Source organism: Plasmopara halstedii (genome assembly GCF_900000015.1).
Source record: "Plasmopara halstedii genome assembly, contig: Scaffold_1583, whole genome shotgun sequence".
Classification (NCBI taxonomy): domain Eukaryota; phylum Oomycota; class Peronosporomycetes; order Peronosporales; family Peronosporaceae; genus Plasmopara; species Plasmopara halstedii.
In genome coordinates this window covers 49,099-68,489 of record NW_020188494.1, presented here as the reverse complement: position 1 = coordinate 68,489, position 19,391 = coordinate 49,099, and the positions used below count along the sequence as shown (strand labels likewise).

General features: G+C 42.8%; 4 protein-coding genes across 4 annotated transcripts; 3 read left to right on the top strand and 1 right to left on the bottom strand.

Annotated features, from left to right (window-relative positions):
- Positions 1–1,129: 1,129 nt before the first annotated feature.
- PHALS_01608 (rna recognition motif-containing protein) lies at positions 1,130–4,601 on the top strand (the record flags this gene model as incomplete). Its single annotated transcript, XM_024716032.1, has 7 exons — positions 1,130–1,145; positions 1,211–1,237; positions 1,916–1,974; positions 2,051–2,274; positions 2,331–2,687; positions 2,754–2,884; positions 2,944–4,601. The coding sequence occupies 7 exons, from the start codon at positions 1,130–1,132 to the stop codon at positions 4,599–4,601; spliced, it is 2,472 nt and encodes an 823-aa protein (XP_024581671.1).
- A 302-nt stretch (positions 4,602–4,903) lies between these two features.
- PHALS_01607 (map kinase phosphatase) lies at positions 4,904–7,910 on the top strand (the record flags this gene model as incomplete). Its single annotated transcript, XM_024716031.1, has 2 exons — positions 4,904–5,239; positions 5,304–7,910. 2 exons carry the CDS (start codon positions 4,904–4,906, stop codon positions 7,908–7,910), a joined length of 2,943 nt encoding a protein of 980 aa, XP_024581670.1.
- A 30-nt stretch (positions 7,911–7,940) lies between these two features.
- PHALS_01606 (uncharacterized protein) lies at positions 7,941–9,539 on the bottom strand (the record flags this gene model as incomplete). Its single annotated transcript, XM_024716030.1, has 2 exons — positions 7,941–9,285; positions 9,346–9,539. 2 exons carry the CDS (start codon positions 9,537–9,539, stop codon positions 7,941–7,943), a joined length of 1,539 nt encoding a protein of 512 aa, XP_024581669.1.
- A 2,893-nt stretch (positions 9,540–12,432) lies between these two features.
- On the top strand, positions 12,433–18,683 carry PHALS_01605 (agc akt protein kinase; the record flags this gene model as incomplete). The annotated part of the gene is made up of 5 exons (XM_024716029.1): positions 12,433–14,370; positions 15,707–15,817; positions 15,924–15,953; positions 16,015–16,027; positions 16,126–18,683. 5 exons carry the CDS (start codon positions 12,433–12,435, stop codon positions 18,681–18,683), a joined length of 4,650 nt encoding a protein of 1,549 aa, XP_024581668.1.
- Between the last annotated feature and the right edge of the window lie 708 nt (positions 18,684–19,391).

Here is a 19,391-nt window from a genome sequence, read left to right as displayed (position 1 = left end):
TTTTGGTGTCATTGACACAGGGCTCATTGAGCAAGGAAGTTGTTTGTTCCAACAAATTAAGTTGCAGTGTATAATGGACACGCGAGGCTCGTTGAGGCAATAATTGATCGGAACTGTAAATGTTCTCAATCTTAGTGGGGAGGATGTAAAGGGGTTACACGAACCCTAATAACATGTGTGTGTGCGTGTCACACGAGATGTGCATAATGTGACCACACGCCCAAACAAGAATACGGGACGGGGCTAGGTAGCCAGTAGTTATGGATGTATTTAGATTCTACAATATATATTTAGTATATTTAGGAAAATCTAAACTTTTACCATCAGGATAAAGATATTCGTCAAAATCAGTATCGATTTTGAACAAAAGTGTTCATTTGCCTTGGTTAAGGCTTTAAAGTACTTGTAGAGGCAGTGGATTGCGATCGGCTGCACTACTAGAACATGGAACGAAGAGTCGGTGACCTAAAGACGCTTCCTCAGGTGCAAAGCTACGGCAGCCCCGCTGCAGAAAGTGCTATCAACGATTGGCTAAGTCATCTGCAAACATACAGTGATCCGATAGCGTGCGGTATTCATCAACTTCGACAGTGGTCCGTGGGCCATGGACTTTGTACAATTGTATTGCACCATGGTGTTGGTGTTTTCGCTTCCCCTTTATCCTTGACGATGAGATTCTTTTGCTTTGAGACAGAAACAACCGCGCATTAAACAGAGTTTGCAAGATCGGGAATTGCTTACCCAATTGACCAAGCGAATGCAGTTTTTTAAAGTACCATGCGTTTGATTGGACCTGAAAGCCTTTCCATAGAGCATAGTTAAAAGCCTTCATTTCGATAAATCCATACCCTGTTGCTTTCATGAAATACATCGATTGCTCTTTTCTCGAAACAATATTTAAGAAACGTGAGATTTATATAAATTTGCACCTGATACACAACTTTTTCTCTTTGCAGCCAGGCGCGACAAAACAAATGTAAACGATAAAGTTCACATTTTCCTCAAATTTCGAAAGCTAACAAACAAATGCCAGTTCGTCAAGTCATAGAGAAGGCGACACGTCTGTCCAGCATGTTTGCTCACCTTAATTTGCACAGCGAGATGATTTCTTAAGCTCAAGGAGCTGCATATGAATTGGTGCGCACGTACGAGTGAGCTGTGATATTAGTATGCCAGATCAAAGTTGATATACTGGTCTTTATGAATATAGCTCGTGCTCAAGCGATATACGAACTTCGTAAAAAAACGCTGTCTTCTTCGATTCTTTCAGAGGCAACCTTTTATGAGCATGACTTTCATCGATAATTCTAAGTGACATGGACCACCTGCTTCCAGCTCATTTTGCTTCAAGCAATGACTGCACACCTTCCTTTTCTGCATCGACATCGTGCATTAACTTGTCTTTACATCTGTAATGAATTTTGTGGAGAGAAGAGATTTATATGATTGTGTACCTCATCAATCTTTTATATTTAGCTAATATGATTCATGTCAAAAGAACTGCTACCAACTGCTGCATGTTGTGGCAGATGTTCTCCAAAATCAATGAAACTCTAGACGCTATGCTAAAGACCAATATTGACCAAATCATTAGATCTCTTCGCATTCGTTAGTGTCGTGAACTGGATGTGAGATAACGAATATACTAAGACTAACGGCACTATTGAACGCTGATATAGCTCAATCTTCTCGTAATTGATTACACATGAAAACTATAAAACCGGCTAATTTTACATATTTCTCTTCACCGGTATATATATTACCCCATTTTTAACAAATCTCCGTCCGAATGCTATTCTCATTCTAAATAATAATAAAAATTGAAGGGTGAGAGAGAATAAACTTCTCAGTAAATTACGTATTCAAGGGCTCTAAAGACTGATGTATCGTGTTTGACAGGTAATACTGGTGAAAGGATCAGCAGCCAGCCGCCATAGAGAAAGAGCACACCGCGACTTCGAAGAGTTTATTAGTGTACGGAATCTCTGTACGCTCGGCAGATCTTCATGTCTTTCACCCTCACTCTTACGTTCTACCTCTCCCCCTATAGATTATCAAGAACATGTCTGACTACAACGAAGAGGCTGATTGTTGCCCACTGTGTATGGAGGAGCTGGACATTACGGACCAGACATTTAATGCTTGTCCGTGCGGTTATCAAGTCTGTCTTTGGTGCTGGCATCAAATCAAAAATGAATACAATGGACTATGCCCTGCCTGTCGTCAGCCTTATGCAGAAATCTCAAAGCAAAAGAACCCGCCGGACCGCGATGAGTAAGTAGCAAGGTCCATACATGTTTTCATTTTTTATTCTAATTGAGACTTTATAGGGTGGTACGACGTACAAAACAGCGTAAACTAAAAGAAAAGACTGAGCGACGTTCAGCAGCACAGGCAAAGAATGCGACAGTAAATCGCAAAAGTCTGCAGAATGTGCGTGTGATGCAGCGGAACCTCGTCTACGTCATTGGACTACCCGTTCAATTTGCAGACGAAGATATTTTACGCTCGAATGAATGTTTTGGACAGTATGGCAAGATTGTAAAGGCTGTCGTGAACAAGAGTCACTTGAATACGGACAGAGCGAACGCTACTGCTAGTGCTTATATCACATTTGCCCATAAAGAAGACGCATTATGCTGCATTGTAGCAATTGATGGATACTACCTTGATGGAAGTTTACTACGGTACGTTTTATCATAGGTTACCGTATGAAAGTGTTGACGAATCTTACCGGTAGCTACTGTGGGTAGGGCTTCATTTGGCACAACCAAGTATTGCAATTTTTTTTTGCGCAATATGCAATGCAATAATCCAGAGTGTCTTTATCTACACGAATTAGGCGACGACGACGATAGTTTTACAAAAGAAGAGATGCAGACGGGTAGACTACTTGAGTCTCTATTGTTAAGATAGAAGGAATCTAATGTTTTGTCATTGTAGCTTTACATTCTGGAAAGGCAGCGTTTCGAGATTTGTCGATGGCTAATGGACAGATTCAGGAACGAGAAGGTACACGATTTCCACCACCACATCGACCGAGTCGAAGTACTAGTAGAACAGGGTCTGCAAGTAGAAACGCAGCATTGATTCGATCACACAGCGAAGATCCGTATGGAGATTCTCAGCGACATGCACAGAGCGCAGCTGCAATCTCGAAACTTCGGCAGAAAGCAGGAGATAGTAGTAGTTCTGGCTCTTCGTCACCGGATCATACGGAAGGCACACATAACACAGGGTTTCCCCCACTCACGCGAGGACATTCGTATGGCAATATTGTAGCCGGACGCAGCGGTAGAGCTTCGTCTGCCTCAGCTGTACACAATGTTTCAGATGCATCCCATGATCATGTTCCACACAAGAAACCAGATTTACGGGTTGACACAAGTCGGGAAGAAGATAAAGAACGAGTGACCGAAGAGGTTATTGGTCCCTTAGAGGCATTAAAATTGGCAACCGGATCAACTACAGAGCAGCCAGCGTGGGCACAACCGTTCCCAATGCCCGTAGTCTCTCAACCTGAGAGTGATGAGCTGAATTTGTCGAGTACAACAGAACATTATTGTCCTTTTGGACTTGGATTTGAAGGAGGCATTCATCGTAGCACTAGTATACGAGAAACTACGTTAAATCCATCAGTATCTGGTGATCTATGGGGATCTTCGACATTGTCAGACAGTCAACTGGACCCATTTTCGTCGGCTTCCTCAAGTGTATCGGCAGCTGCCACTTCTTCGTCATCGTTTGCATCAATTGATGCAATCTTTAGTCAGCGCAATGAATCGTCCGAAGCTCTTGCAGGGCTGCTTGGTGTTCAGTTGGCTCCTATCCCTTTAGCACATAGCGCTCCTGTAGCAGCGCCACCGAAGGATGCACATACTTCACGCTTTTCGTTTGCAAATGCTACAGATATCGGCCATAATGGTATCCAACAGACTAGTGGTCGGTACGAATTGCTCGATGGAACGACAGTCAATACAAGAAGCACATTTGGAGATTCAGAGGCTTTGCACGGCATGACACCGTCGATTTCGTCAGGATTTTCTACCGTCGACCGTTCCAAAAATTTTCCAACCCTTGGAATTTCGCAACAGAATGTGCTTCATGCGCCTCTGCCGCCAACTCCTCCCATGGAAACGTATATATCAAACTTTAGTCGCAATGAAAAGCCATTTGGCAAGACCAACCATTCGGGCGAGGAAGCTAGTGGACTGGCATTTCTCCAGCAAATGCTACCAAATGTCAACATAAGCTTTGGAGGGGAATATCCGACTTTTTCGAATCCGGGATCAAGTGCTGGCACCGGCCGTCGGCTTTTTGAGCGCAGCCAAAGTGCGAGCGGAGCTTTGTCCACACCTGATACATGGGATGGTGGAAGTTTAGGCTCTTTGGGATTTGATGGACAGTCGAACAGTCGACGAGCATCAAGTGGAGCATTATTTTACGATCCAGCTTTACAGTCATCTGGTAGTTTTTCTAGCAATTTTCCTGGCTTTGGCTTCATGAGCTCGATGACTGCAAACGACAATGGTAATGACCGTTTGAGTATGCACAGCGACTTTGGCAGTGATTTGTATCGTCATTCAAGTTCGTTGGCCTGAAGCCGAAAGAGTCACATACACAACACACAACACAGGAAAGCTGAGATGACATCATCGAGAAACTTGAAGAGTGAGAGGATTGCTGATTGCATTCACTGAAAGGAGCAAGGAACAGACACAACATACGACAGAGAATTTTGCAATTGCCTTGACGTATTTGAATACAAAAAGTCGAACTCTTTCTTCCCGTTTGTTTGATGTTGCTAATTTGTCGAAAGCTTCGGACGGCGACGCTTCACAAAGACTAATGGGATAACTAACATGCTATTAGCAGATGTCCATTATCACTAATGTCGACGTAAATGATGTCTTTAACCACTTTCAACGCAGCTCAAAGTGATGACTTAACCTGTAATTTCCTTGGACAAGATGTAAGCGTAGCAGCTGAAGACATCTCAAGTCGGAAAGCAAGGGATCCTACCGACTATGTAGCTGCATGGATCATAAAAAACTTTCCAAACGTGACCGAAGCAGAACTCAAGTCTCAATTCGAGTGCAACGAATTGCCTTTGATAACAAAGACTACTCCAAATCAAACACCATGGCGATGCGAGGAGTGTAACTCCTTTGACGCTGTTTTTAACTGTGACGACTGCAATCTCTCCCTGTGTTTCAGGTGCACAGACGCCATTCACATTGTAAGAAAGTGTTTATCATTATTATGGTGAGAATGTAATACTGACATATGTAAAATGACCATAGATTCCCTCACTTTCAACTCACACAGTTCGCTTCTATCGACCAAGCAGCAAGACTGATCAAAAATGTCAGACTGAAGCGGCTATAGTGTCATCTAAAACTGAGAATATCCCGCTTTGTACTCTACTGTCCTATCAAACAAACTCACGACAATTGATTCCAACTGGAACGCATGTCTTCTTTCGAGCGCCAGAATGTTCGCGCTGGTCACGCGAGCTGCTTCATGGCACGTTGGCAAGCCGAGAGTCTTCTACAATTTCACAAGATGGCACCTTCTATCACCGTGTGCTGTTTATGCGAGGGGTGGAAACACTACCAAATGGCTCTTTTCGAGCAGTCCTGACACTTTCTGATTGGGATGTGAAAGACGTTGACACTGAGATGTATTGGCCGCTTGAACTTGGAAATTTTCTATCACAACTAAGCGCATTGCGAGCAGCTGTGACGGCTGAACAGATTGCACGTGGTAAATATCGAAGCGAGCGAGAAGGAAGACGCATGAATCGCTATCAACGATTCAAGAATGGCGACGGCGCTAGAAATGATCTAGCAAACGTAATGACATTCCCGTCTTCTAGAACTTTGAGTGAAATTGTGAATGAAACAGTAGCAGCACTAAGTGACGTGCACTTTACTCGTCAGGATGACGCAAAATTCTATCATGACTTGAGTCAAGGCACATGGGACTTTCATACGTGGATGGAAACGATTGGTTGCACGAATTCATTACGTGAAGAAGATGCCAAGTCGCTTGAGACTGGTGAACGTTGTGATTTGCAGGTTACAAGACGTAATTCAACCCAAGAAGCCGTACTCATGCCATGGGCTCCAATGACTCGCATCCGCTACTTTATGATTGCTCAACATGACTTGATTTTTCCGGAGTGTGTAAGTCGACAGCATCTTCAAGCGATTGTGAAACAAATGCTGTTTGTCTATACAGGATTTGCATGGCAACTTTGGCGTAACCACGTGGCGCTTCATCGCGCACGACAAGAGATGCAGCTTCGAGATCAAGCATCTCGTATTTTGCAAGCTTGGACTCGACGACTGGCTGAAAGGATACGAGAAAAGGAGCGCCAGATTACCCGAAATATGGCAATCCCGTCTGCAATCGATGCTTTGGAACTCTATCGACTTCGACAACTCAAAGCAGAAAAACTCTGTGCTATTTTCATCTGGCACATCGATGAACGAAAGCGTCGAGCTTTACAACAGTGGCGACAGGTATCAGGACGTTGTAATTGTCTGCCTGTACCAGCGACAACGTGGCATCCAAGTCACGGCATGAAGAATATGTTGCCGAGATTACCGCGGATGGGAGCTCGACGACGAACAGCTCAAGACAAGACCATGACAGTGGAAAACCATGTAGTGATTGAAGATATGGCAGCGTATAAATTATTTAAAGCAAACCATGCGGGTCCAGCTGATACGTCATACTGGGTCATTCGATCTCGCGTACTCGCAGGAAGTTGTCCCATTGGGCCAGCCTTTCAAGAAGCACGACGACTGGTCTCACGTACAGACTTTGCAACTACGGTTCTCCTACATCAGATCAGTGTCTTCGTAAGTTTGATGACACCAAATGAAGCCACACGTATGAAGAAAGAGAATATAGGCGTAAATTATGAGCGTCAAGTTCGCACCAGGTACGAAGCTCTTTGCAAAGATCTCAAAAGCGCGAAAAAGGTGAGCAAACGCCATGTTACGTTGGCAAAGCAAGCCTTGGCCAAGTTTGATGCTGTAGCTTCTAGCGTTGCAACACAAGACAAAACAAGCAAAGGCTATGAAGCGGAAACAGTACTAGTTACACTGGAGCAAAGAGCAGAGGAAGCAGAAGACTTGATAATGGCGCGGGAAGCATTAGTACAGAAGCTTCAACTTGCTGAGCAACAGGCTACCAAGACGTCACAAGAGTTGAAGTCTTTAGGTTTGATGCAGCTTGAGTTCTTGTCGTTCCCGATTGACCATGATGGAGTCCCAGACATCGATATATTCATGACGTTTTTTATAAATCAAGTCGAGTCGAGGCTACGTGCCGGCAAGAATTTGTACATCTTTAGCCAACACGGTCACGGTCGAACTGGACTCGTGTCAGCGTTGCTGCTTGGTCGGATCTATGGCATCACGGCATCTGAAGCGCTCAACCGAGCTCAAGCCGTCCATGATTGTAGACGTCCGGTCGCACCTCCAGGTTTGAGTCTATGCTCTCCGTCTACACCAATACAACAGTTCTTCGTACGGCGAGCATTAGCATATTATATGGATCCAATCTACGCTCAACTAGTGCTCGAAAACACAAGCGGAGGTTTTCGTAGCACGCGTGTGCAGCAGCGTGGTCTGTTAGCCGAAACATACATGAACGACGACGGATTTATGATCAGCGCCATTGCTGACGATTCAGCCCGGGAACGCGAATTACTTGACCTGAAACGTCTTGAACGAATTGCTGTGAGTGAAGCTGCCGAATTTCAACGTGAACTACGAAAACAGAGACATGAGCGCGAATGTAAAGAGGCTGAAGTAAGAGATCAAATAGCTTTTGAAGTCATGCAGGATATCTACGACTGGATAGAGAGCGTGGAAGGTTTTAAAGTTAATATTTAATGTAGCAAGGATTGAGTGTAATTAATGGGTCTACATGATGCTGCATTTTGCACCGCATGCTGGGTCCAGAATCTCTACGTCGGCTTCAGCCTCCAGATTCGACACTTCTCCAGCTTTAAAGATTTTAGGTACCAAAGGCACATTGATTGGGGTTGTAGCTGCCTTTGGCGTTGTCTTCTGGGAAGTCAATGATTTTGGTGATGGCACAATGAGAGCAGGTGCAGGGCCATTGATCGCTGGTATCGGAGGAAAAGTTGAAGCATCAGCAATAACCGTTCTGGGTTCAACTGGTGTTGCAGAAGCGGTATCTTGAGTTGTCTCGATCTCACTTGTGACAGGATCGGATGGAGTGAGAATCTTCACCTCAGATATTGTTTCATCTTGCTTTGTCGTCAATGAACTATCCGAGACTGACTCAGTTTCAATCGACCCAATCTCGACTATTTCAACCTTTGGTGGCGACGCAGAGGCTACACTTTTAAGCGGTGACGAAACAGGAGATGTCTTTGCGTTCTCCTCGTTACTAATTGGCTTTGGAGGAGAGTCTGGTATAGAAACAGGCTCTGAAGGGGAAGCAGGTGGACTAAGCTGAAGTGAACCTTCAGTAGTCGAATCTTCAGGAACAGAAGACAATACCTCATTTACAGCTGGAGGTGCACTAGTTGTAGAATGCGAAGATTCTGTTTTAGGGTCGTCAACATCCTTAACCACTGGTAAACGTTCAGCCACAGCTGCAGCATTAACAGGAGTCGCTAATGCACTTGTCATAGAACTGCTACGAGGACTAGCAGGATTCGAGCTAATACCAGCAAGACTGCTAGATCGACTCATAGCGTCCACATCCGAAAATTCACTGCTATCGATGCGATCAGCACGACCAAGTTCATCCACCTTAGTTGGACCAAGCGCATCAATGCTAGTGCGACGAGACTGTGGGTTCTTAATATATTTGATCGTCTCAGTCTTCACCTGACCGTCAGCGTCAACTGAGCGCTGAAAACTGAATGTAAGGGCTGAACCTTTTGTACCGCATGTGACCATACCACCGATCATATCGCTCTTTGGCCTCAGAGTATGAGTCAGCAAGTGATTAAGCGACTTACGAACACGATTTGAGTCCACGACGCGAAGACTGAGACCATCCGTACCATAGAGCAGATCCATAGAGTTTGTACAACCTTCTTTCTCCACTTGAATATACATCTCGCCTTTGGTTGCTGAAACCTGCAAGCTGATACCGTCGCGCTGACCCGCCACTTTGTTATTAAGTGAATACGTGCTGTCATTTTTGCCATCCGATGTATGAAGCACAAATGGAGTCTCAAACGTCAAAGGCGTGCCGTTCGCCTGCTTTTTATCGCCTTTTACAGGAGAACTAGTATATACAGATAAGTCATTATCCTCATTGTAAGGAATCAACAAACTTTCGACCTACATGATGAATTCAGCTTCGACAAAACGATCTTGAACCTCGTCCTTTACTGGAGAAACTACAAGCAATTGAGTCTGCGCTTTGTTCAGTAGCTCAAGAAAACCTAAACTGGATTCTGATGTCGACTCAACAAAAGCTGACTTTGTCCGCAGCTTAATCACGTCTCCAAATCGAACAACTTCGTTCCCATTGCTCATGATTCAAGCGTTAAGCACAAGAAAGTCTAGAAATGAGGTGGAGAAGGTAAGAAACCCCTGACAGACCGTTGACGGAGACGTACTCCTTCTGTGACTGATACTATTGTTGGTCTGCTATCAATAGTAGATCTGCTGTCTCCTACGTCTTAAAGCAGCATAAATAGCCACCTGACCTCGAATATATCTTGCCTTATCTCTATATTTACTTGTCAAATTGGTGCTACAAAGCGAAAATAGGAACGTCAACTGCATGATCAACTGGTTCTGGCAAACAGAAGGTATGTCTTTCAATCGACAACCTACTGCACTATCGAATACAATCTCCTTATTTGTTTATTCCATTCATAGATGGATAAACATGATACATTTGTCGCCGAAGTAAATGAGAGTTTACGAACTTTTTGGAAGCATTGCAAGATCTTCCAAACGGTCGTAATCACTGAGAAGGATAGAAATTTTTTTGTAACCTTACAATCAAGAAAAAAAAGAAGAAGAACGAACGAGATTTGATAAATTCACAATAGTGGGCTTGAGTGTTTATGGATATTGGAGAAGATAAAGAGGTGCTCATGATATAAAGCGAGGCCTTTATTGAAGTAGATAATGCTGATCAGAAGAGAGTAAAACATAGCAAAGTTTGGGTTTTGGAACGGATTACAATCAACGCAGCCAAAATGTAGAGAAATCACATTATGTCGTCGAATTTAATAATTTGAACACTCGAGCTGGATATTTCATCGTGCAGCGAGCTTTAATCTCTGATATAGCCAAAGGCAATGACGCCCACTGTGTGGTAGTGACAACATGATGCAGCTATTTCGGATCCTTTGATTACAAAGCAGTCCAGAAATTTTATCAATTGCCTTTACTGATTCAAAGTGCTATAACCATTAATTGCCCTTGCTGATTTGCTGCTGGTTATTCCAACCTTCTTTGCAAGATTCGTAAAACACCACCTCGAGTTTTTGATTCTGCTGCTTCTATTAACTTGCTATAGTGTATTCCGAGCGTTTGATAACCATGAGCGTTTATCAGACTGTGCCCTTCAACTCTCTTGGAACTGGTGTCAAAGCTCTGCCATGCATTATATCTAACCATCTACATATCATAATTCTAATTTATAATTCATAATTGTCTTTTCAGATAAGTAAACGAGTCAGTACTGCCCACACATCTCCTTTGACAGTAGTTAGATCATTAAGTGCTGCGCTGCGGAAATCGTCTCGGTGTCAGCGAAAAGACGTGATTTTAAAGTCCCGCTCAATCTCATGCATTGTTTAGTTTTCGGATGACAAGGTCCAGTCAAAAATCGGCGATCCCGCCGGCATCGTGAACGAGGGCCAGCCTTGGGTGCGAATCAAACATTCACCTTTTGAAATCGGATCTGCAGCATAGATAGTATCTGTAGTCATCGATCCGAGCCTTTCACTTTTGCATCCGCCCATTTTTATCATATCAAATCACAGTTCTCAACCAAACAAGCATTGTTTACCCAAGCGATTCTGTGCTTCTTGCTACATTTAAAGTGTCGAAGGTTCTTATGAGCCTTACTTAAAAAAGTTGAGTTGGGGTTAAGGAGAGGGATGCTCGTGAAAGCTTAAGAACTTAAGACTCAGCCTACTGTTTGAGCTTTCCGTTAAAAACTCTTGGCCATTAATATAGATCCGGCTTCTATTCGTAATCTCAGTGGATCCATTGTCAAATCCCCGATCGTGAAACTACAAATGTACACCTTACATTTGTGTGTCGCTAGGAAATGTTATCAGTAATCAAGTATCTCAAAGTTGTGTACTCATATTGCTGAGAGTACGAGAAAAGGATTCTTTTGCTATCTCCAAGCGCAGTTCAAATCACAAGAAGTTGAAAAGTATCGTGTATTCGTTCGTTTGATATATATTACTGAATCTTGCAAAGAGCAATTGTTCGAAAAGTGCCATATCCCGGCTAGCTGTTTCTATCTTATAGTAGACAGAAATCCGAATACATACTCATTCTGTTTTTTCTACAACATTTCGAACTGAGACGGGAGGCTACACCGATTTAAGTGTCAGCAAACTTGTGACTGAGACTAGCTTCGCATCTTGAAGTAGGACGATCGAGTAGATGGATTACTGATCACGTCGATTGCGCCAGGGCGGACTTTCCTCTGACGCAATTTGTGCATTTTTACAATCTGTCAACCAAATTATCGAAAAATGTGAATAGAGACATGAGATAAATACCTTCAGAAAGAAACGTCGTATGTAATCTCCGGATAACGTTCTTTCAGGTAATAAATTTCAGGACATAGGCAGCCTGATAAGAATTAGAAACGTAGAACAATTTGACGTTTATTCCACATACACATGATCTATTTAAACCAGTACTCTATTCATTAACCTTGACTGGCTGTAAGCAATGTTGACGTATACAAAACATTTCCACGTTTTGTCTCCTCTTTCTGTCAGCAAAGGAGACATTCTTTTCGTCCTTTCGTCCTCCATCTCAGCACGTACAGTATCTACCAGATCTCTCAAAAATCTGTAATCTCATATATTTCCAACTTCAGTAGATGCTTCATACGTCCCTTGCAATTGTTTTCTATCCAGTATCAGCAAAATGGGGCTCGGTGATGATGGCAACATGCAGTTTTCGCACAGACGGCAAATCCTTTCAATTCATTTAAAACGATCCTTTCTCATGAAATGTAATCCAAAGTTCAAGCTTAAATCCCCTCTCCAACTTCTTAAACCTATCATAACACGAAACATCCAGTCTCAAGTTCAGCTCCTTACCCCCACCACAATCAGCCTTTTTTTCGGGCGTATACAGTAAAGACGTCACGACATTTTTCCTAAGTCACTTATTAAGTTACTAGCAAGTTCTTGGTGCCTTGACTTCTTCCATTCGACTCATGTTAATGGTCTCAACACTTGATCAACATGACGCGTATACATACGTTGAGCCTGTCAAAGTTCTTGACGATGAAACTCAAGTATTGCACGAACCTCATGATGAGGATGTGACGATCGAAAAACGAGATTCAAGTGTGACTGTTCTCAGTAGTGACGGTGAAGCACTGACTGGAGAAGATCGAGAACGTCTTCGAATGATACGTGAGCGTGTTCTACGTGAAGCTTCATCTCGTGCACTATCGTTTCAACGTGCGACGACAGTTGCTGTACCTTTAACTGGTTTTTATCGGACTCAAGATGAGAGTCAGATTGAAAAACATGATACAATGGAATCAACACGAACACTTCGACGATATAAAAGCTGGTCTGGTTCACCACAACGTGATGCTGCTTTAGAAGCAATTGAAACACGTCAAGTACGTTTTCGCTTCTCAACGGCTGCATCTGCACGTGAGATTGTGCGAGAAATGTACTCACATCGACTTTGTGAATTTCCAGAAGATTGTGTTTTAACTGCACGAATGGAAATGCAATTTGGGTCAGTTTGGCGTCATATGACTGTCCATGTGAATCGTGATGGAATTACATGTCAACGTATCTCGCTTTTTCGAAAGAAAAGTAAAGAAATGGTCATTGCCAAAGATGATGTATTAACTGCATCATTGACACATGGAAGTAAAACAAATGTGATTGTGGAATATATGCTACCAGGACGAGGAAAAGAACATCATCGATTAATGCGTCGATATGGGACAGTAACACTTCGATTCCATGAAGAAGAAATTGCAGCCAAGTTTATTGCGTCTGTGCAGCGTTATGTCAAATGGATGGCACGTGTACCAGAGAGTGCTACACGTCGAATTAAAGTCATTGTGAATCCGTACTCTGGACGACGTCGTGGACGTCAGATATGGGAACATTGGAGACCATTAATGGAACGTGCTGGTATTCAATGTGATGTCGAAGAGACACAATATAGTGGACATGCACGTGATATTGGAGCAGCTTTTGATCTTAGTCTTAAGTATGAAGCGATTGTATTTGTTGGAGGGGATGGTACAGTAAATGAATTCATGAATGGTGTGTTTTCTCGAGAAGAGAGTGTATGGCGTACGCTAGTTGCGACTACACCCGTGTCACTCCTTTGTGCTGGTACAGATAATGCTTTTGGTAAAGGTGTAGGGACTCCAACACATGCATCGGCAGTCTATTGTATTATCAAACGTAAGATTCGACCATTGGATGTCATGACGTGCGAAGCTAATAATGAAGACGGGACTACGCGTTTAGAATTTGCTTGTACCGGTGTGAGCTATGGAATTGGCTCAGATATTGCAGTTGAATCTGAAGCAACACGTTGGCTGGGCGTACATCGTTACTTTTATCTCAAGGTCAAGCGTGGCTTGATTGCACCACACAAACACGAGGCAAAGATTAGTTACGTGCTGTCAGACAATGTACCCGTGGATCCCAAGACGGGGAAACAAATTTTACGTACATATTACGAAATTATGGACGACACGGCAGAAGACCAACATCATGTGGAACGCTGTAGTGTTTACGATGACTCGGACCCATCTACAAAGCAATGGAAGGGCGATGCAGAGTCGATTTTTCATCCTGCTCGTGAAGACAAGTATGCAGGCAAGTGGCAGAGTATGTCATCCGAACTTACGTCTGCTGGTGGTTCGAATGTATACTTTGAGACAAAGTACTCGCATCCTTCGGATGGTAATATGGATCTCATCTACTCTCGGAAAGGTAATTTATTACAAACTGCTGAGATTGCTGTACGCTATTTAAGCAATACCTTCCTGAAATCGGAACTTGTGGGATATCACAAGGTGAAAGCGATGGTGATTGAACCTATTGTTGAGGATGTCTTGAATGTCGATGGTGAAGTATTTGCTGGACCAGGTCCATTTCGCATTGAAGTCGTACCTCAATTGCTTTGCGTACTATCTGAAAAGTGAGGTTACGATCAGATATCTTTGAAAGAAGGATCAAGACTGGAACGAGAAATTGTACCGTCATGACTTGATATGATGTGTAGATGCACGAGAGACGAATAAAATTTGTTTTGATAATTAAGCGTCGATGGAAGCGCTTGATGGTGCGTAGGAAGTGATTTGTAATGAAAGAATGCACGTTTGAGTCATGGATTGTCGACTGATGTTAAACATCATTCCTTTATTTCATATATATAGACATGTCTACCATTTTAGTATTACTAATTGTATTCATATATTCATTTGAGTGGAGTGTAATATTTACGTCTTCTTGTTCGCCGAATGTCGTTATAATATCTCTTAACGATGTTACAACAAGCGAGGTTTTATGACAAAAAGAAAAGCCAGTTGTGCCTATTTTATTAGTATGGCTACGCTCTTATGAGCTGGGACGCCAGCTGTGAAGTGCAGCAGGTATCTGTCATCTTTCACCTTTCAGCTGACGTTTGATTGTGTCGTCGAGATAGTTTGTATCAATTAAAGCGTTAAACGCCCCATAATAGTTAACGGTTAATGAAAATGGAATTGATTGGAATAGACTTTGAATAATAGTCGTTACGGTATAAAAAGGCGTGGTGCCCAGTTTCGGATCACCGTTAAGTGAGTGAAATTTCTGTTGCGAAAGTCTCGCGGTCAAAGAAACTGTCATAAATGTATTCATTTGGGCAAATTGATCTATTGTTCTTGACATATCCGTGCATATCCATGTGTAGCACAGTTTCGTTTGAAGAAAGGCATTCAGTACTATTTGTCAAAAAATGCCGTTTACATCATTACAGCCTAAATGAGTTCCAAGTTGATATGATACAAGTAGCAATAATATATTTGGAATCTGGAAATACTACATCAAAGCAAGCCTTACCTTAGGATTAATGCAAAGCTAAAGTAGCATACTATCAGTCGACGTGTCACTGTACTAAATAAAGAGACTTGCTAGATCAATACTTGGGCATATCATATCAAACGTCGCAACGATTACGTCACATAGTAATCTTGACAGCGTATGCTATTATAGTAACTTTAGTAGCCCATTTCCTATCTCCAAGGTCCATTTTTGAGGTGAGGTTTTTCATCTGCGTCCGGACGCCAGCGCACTCGACTCGTTTCTGTGTTTCTATCGTCCTATCGTAAGTTGTATCTCCCAATCAAAATGCGCAATTTGTTCCGGGATAGGGGAGCTAATCAACAAGGGGGGGAGTCACGGCTGGAGCCAAGAAGACACGAACGTCCAGTTCGGATTGTTGTGCTGACCTAACGCCACTAGGCGCTTGACGAAGAGGAAGCAGGAGCTCCTAACGTCCTTTACCATCTGGTCGACAGCAGTGACAAGGGTTCGCTCTCGCGGCAGAGGCCGATCCCCCTTCTCAGTGACAGGGTACGTGCGCTATGTACTCTTGAAAGAGAAAACATTCACGAAAGTAGAAACGACATACGTGGAGTAAGCAATCTGACGTTTCTATTTGTCGTGTCTTGTGTCGTAGCTTGCAATCGATAATTCCTCTACTAACAAGGTACCGTCATCTCCTTCTTTCCTTTTCTTTTTCTCTTCTATACTAATTGGTTAAGTGATAGTCTCAATTATGTCGTTCCGATTTCCACGATGGGGACGAAAGAAGAATAAAAACAAAGACCCAAGTGGTGCTGGGAACAAATATTATCCTAATGGAGCAACTGGTACTTCAGGTGTCCCGCGTGGTCCACCATCTGCACCTGGACGTACCTATAGCAACGGTTCGGATTACCAAGCACAACCATCTTGGCAATCAAATGGAAATGTTCCTCCGGCACCTGCATCAGCAGATTATCAACAATCAAGTCAACGTGCAGCTGCTCTTCCATTTTCCCATCCACTTTATGCAATGGATAACGAAGGAATGATTCATTTAAAAGCTACGGGCAAAGGTCTTGATGACTCGGACTTGGCAGTTCATCAAGATGAAATCATTAATACTGTTGTCAAATATGTTCAAGATTCCATGCGAAAAGAATTAAGTTTTACAGAAGCATTTATTCCTGCAACCAGTACATCGGATACCCCTGTGAAAGCTAATGTCTTTGTTTCTCGAAATTACGAGACGTGTAAGAAACTATTAGTTTTTGTAGCTGTCAGTCGTGGCTTGTATCCTGGTTTATGGAGTCGTGGTCTTGTATTACATGCTGGTGTGAAAAGTGGAAGTATGCTTGAATACTTTCGTAAAGCCATTGATGAAGGTTATGGTATCATTGTTGCAAATCCAAATAAAAATGTCATTGTTCTACGAGATGGAAAACAACGAGTACAAATTCCAGGTTCATCAAGTCCAGAAGAACATATGGATTCTCTTTGGGATTCTTACATTGCACGATCGGGAGCACGACGAGTGTATTTCTTAGGTTACTCGTATGGAGGAGTATTGATTAAATACCTTCTTCAATCGCGTGGAGATCAATTGATGCGTCGAAATGGTGCAATTGCTTTGATTGAATCAAGTCATCGAATTGAAGATGGTGATTCGCAATCTGTCAAGTCGATTTTGGCACATCGTACAATGTATTGGGAAAGTAATGATCAATTGTTTCAGACAAAATTAGATGGTGATGCACCACATCGTACTGGTTGTACGTGCTTATCTGCTGGTCGACCACCACGCGCGCATGCGAATCATTACTATGTGACAGCTTTTTGTATCAATAAGATCCAAGATGCACTCTTTCGATTCTTAGATACACGTGATGCTACAACATATGTCGCGGGTGAAAAACCAGTATCGGAACCACCAAGTTCAGCTCCAGTACTTGGTGGGAATGGTACAAATGCTACTGTTCCTCAATTACAACGTCAAGAATCAAGTCGACGAGAGGCAAACAATTCCAAAATGGGCAATAGTGAAAAACACTGTAATCTCTGTCTCTTTCACTTTACTCTCTTTGATCGTCGTCATCATTGTCGAATGTGCCACCGTGCAGTTTGCAATGCTTGTTCCCGAGATCGACTATTTCTACCGGGTTCCAGTACAGCACAACGTGTATGTACTGAGTGTGCGACTGAGGGACCACGTACGAATCAAGCTCCGACGCAGCCACTTCCAACATATCCACGTCTTAATCGAACGGCAAGTGATGCTGTCACCGCGACAAACTTGTCAACGGATATGTCGCAAGCTCGTAATCGATCTGATACGCAAATGTCGAATCAAGGACGATCAGAATCGAATGCTCAACCGCCACAGAATTCAAAACTCAGTGTTGAAGACTTTGATCTGCTTAAAGTCATTGGAAAAGGCGCATTTGGAAAAGTGATGCTCGTGCGTAAGAAAGTCCCCGATGGAGCATCGAATCCAAATGCCATTTATGCCATGAAAGTGTTGAAAAAAGCTTCCGTGTTTGCAAAAAATCAAGTGGAACATACGAAATCTGAACGTCGAATTTTACGAGATATTGATCATCCTTTTGTCGTGCGATTGCGCTATGCATTTCAGAATGAAGACAAATTGTATCTTGTGATGGATTATTACAATGGTGGCTCCTTGTTTTTCCATTTGCGAAAATCCCGAAAATTTTCGGAAAAACGAGCACGATTTTATGCAGCTCAATTGCTTATGTCGATGTCTCATCTTCATGAACTTAATATTGCGTATCGAGACTTGAAACTTGAGAACATTTTGATGGACGATAAAGGATTCATTGCGTTAACGGACTTTGGATTATCAAAAGAAAATGTTGATGTACCTGATGGTGCCAAAACATTCTGTGGAACAGCTGAATACATTGCTCCTGAGTTACTGAAAGGTCTACCGTATGGAAAGGCAGTCGATTGGTGGGGATTTGGTACGCTTTTGTATGAAATGATGACAGGACAAACACCATTTTTTGATCGAAACCGAAAGCGCATGTTTCATAACATTTTGCATCGCGATGTTGTTTTTACGCAAGCATTTTCGGAAGATGCAAAGGATCTTTTGACTGGATTACTTCGTCGAGACCCTGCAAAGCGATTGGGCTCTGGTCCATCTGGTGTACAAGAGATAATGGACCATCCTTTCTTTGCTAGTATTGACTTTGACAAGTTACTGAAACGAGAAATGGAACCACCGTTTAAACCTGTGGTCAATAGTGAAATGGATACGGGCAATGTCGCCAATATTTTCACACGTGAAATGGCTCGGGACTCGCCTGTAACTCAAGAACTCGGGGCGACGCATCGAGCTCAAGCTCACTTTGATGGGTTTACATACATGCCAGGGAACGAACACTTGAACTAAAGGAAAAAAGAAGGATAGCGATTGAAAAGATACGAGCAAGTGAATTGAATTTGAACGCTGAAGTGGTCTCAGATCCGAACGCAGTGTTATCGGAAGCATTACTTGCAACGAAAGAAAAGGGAGACGACATGAGTGAGAGAGCCGTGTCGATGTGTATGTTGTGTGCAACAAGAACGAAGCATGGGAGGGATTAACGAGAGATGACTTGACAGAGTCTGGAAAGAAAGAATTGAAGCGAGTTGAACGCGAGGTGCACACGTCGAGCTTGCTTCTAGTGTACTCACCAGTTTAGTTTTTGTAGCTTTGTGAAGAGCCCGAGAAAATGAATCAATTTGAAACACACAGAAAAGGAACTTTGGTTCTCTAATTTTTCTGGACTCTAGACTTTGTAGATAATTTGTTCGATAATACTGATCCTTGTTAAGCCCCGACGTAAGAATTCATGGACCTGGACAAGCTAGTATGACGTCTGATTAAGAGAATAATTGAATGCATTTTTTCGTTTGGGAGTGCGCAGATCCTTCTTGAACTTAAATTTTTAATCGAAAATGTCCAATGACAGCGTAATTCTTTTCTATGATGTCCACAAAATCGATTGGAAACGATTTCGAAGAAAAGCAGGAGTTCTGCTGCTGTATATACTTCAGTTGAAAGTTGCTTTGTGTTATCTTATTACACGGCTATACCTACTCGGCCCTGACTAAGAGT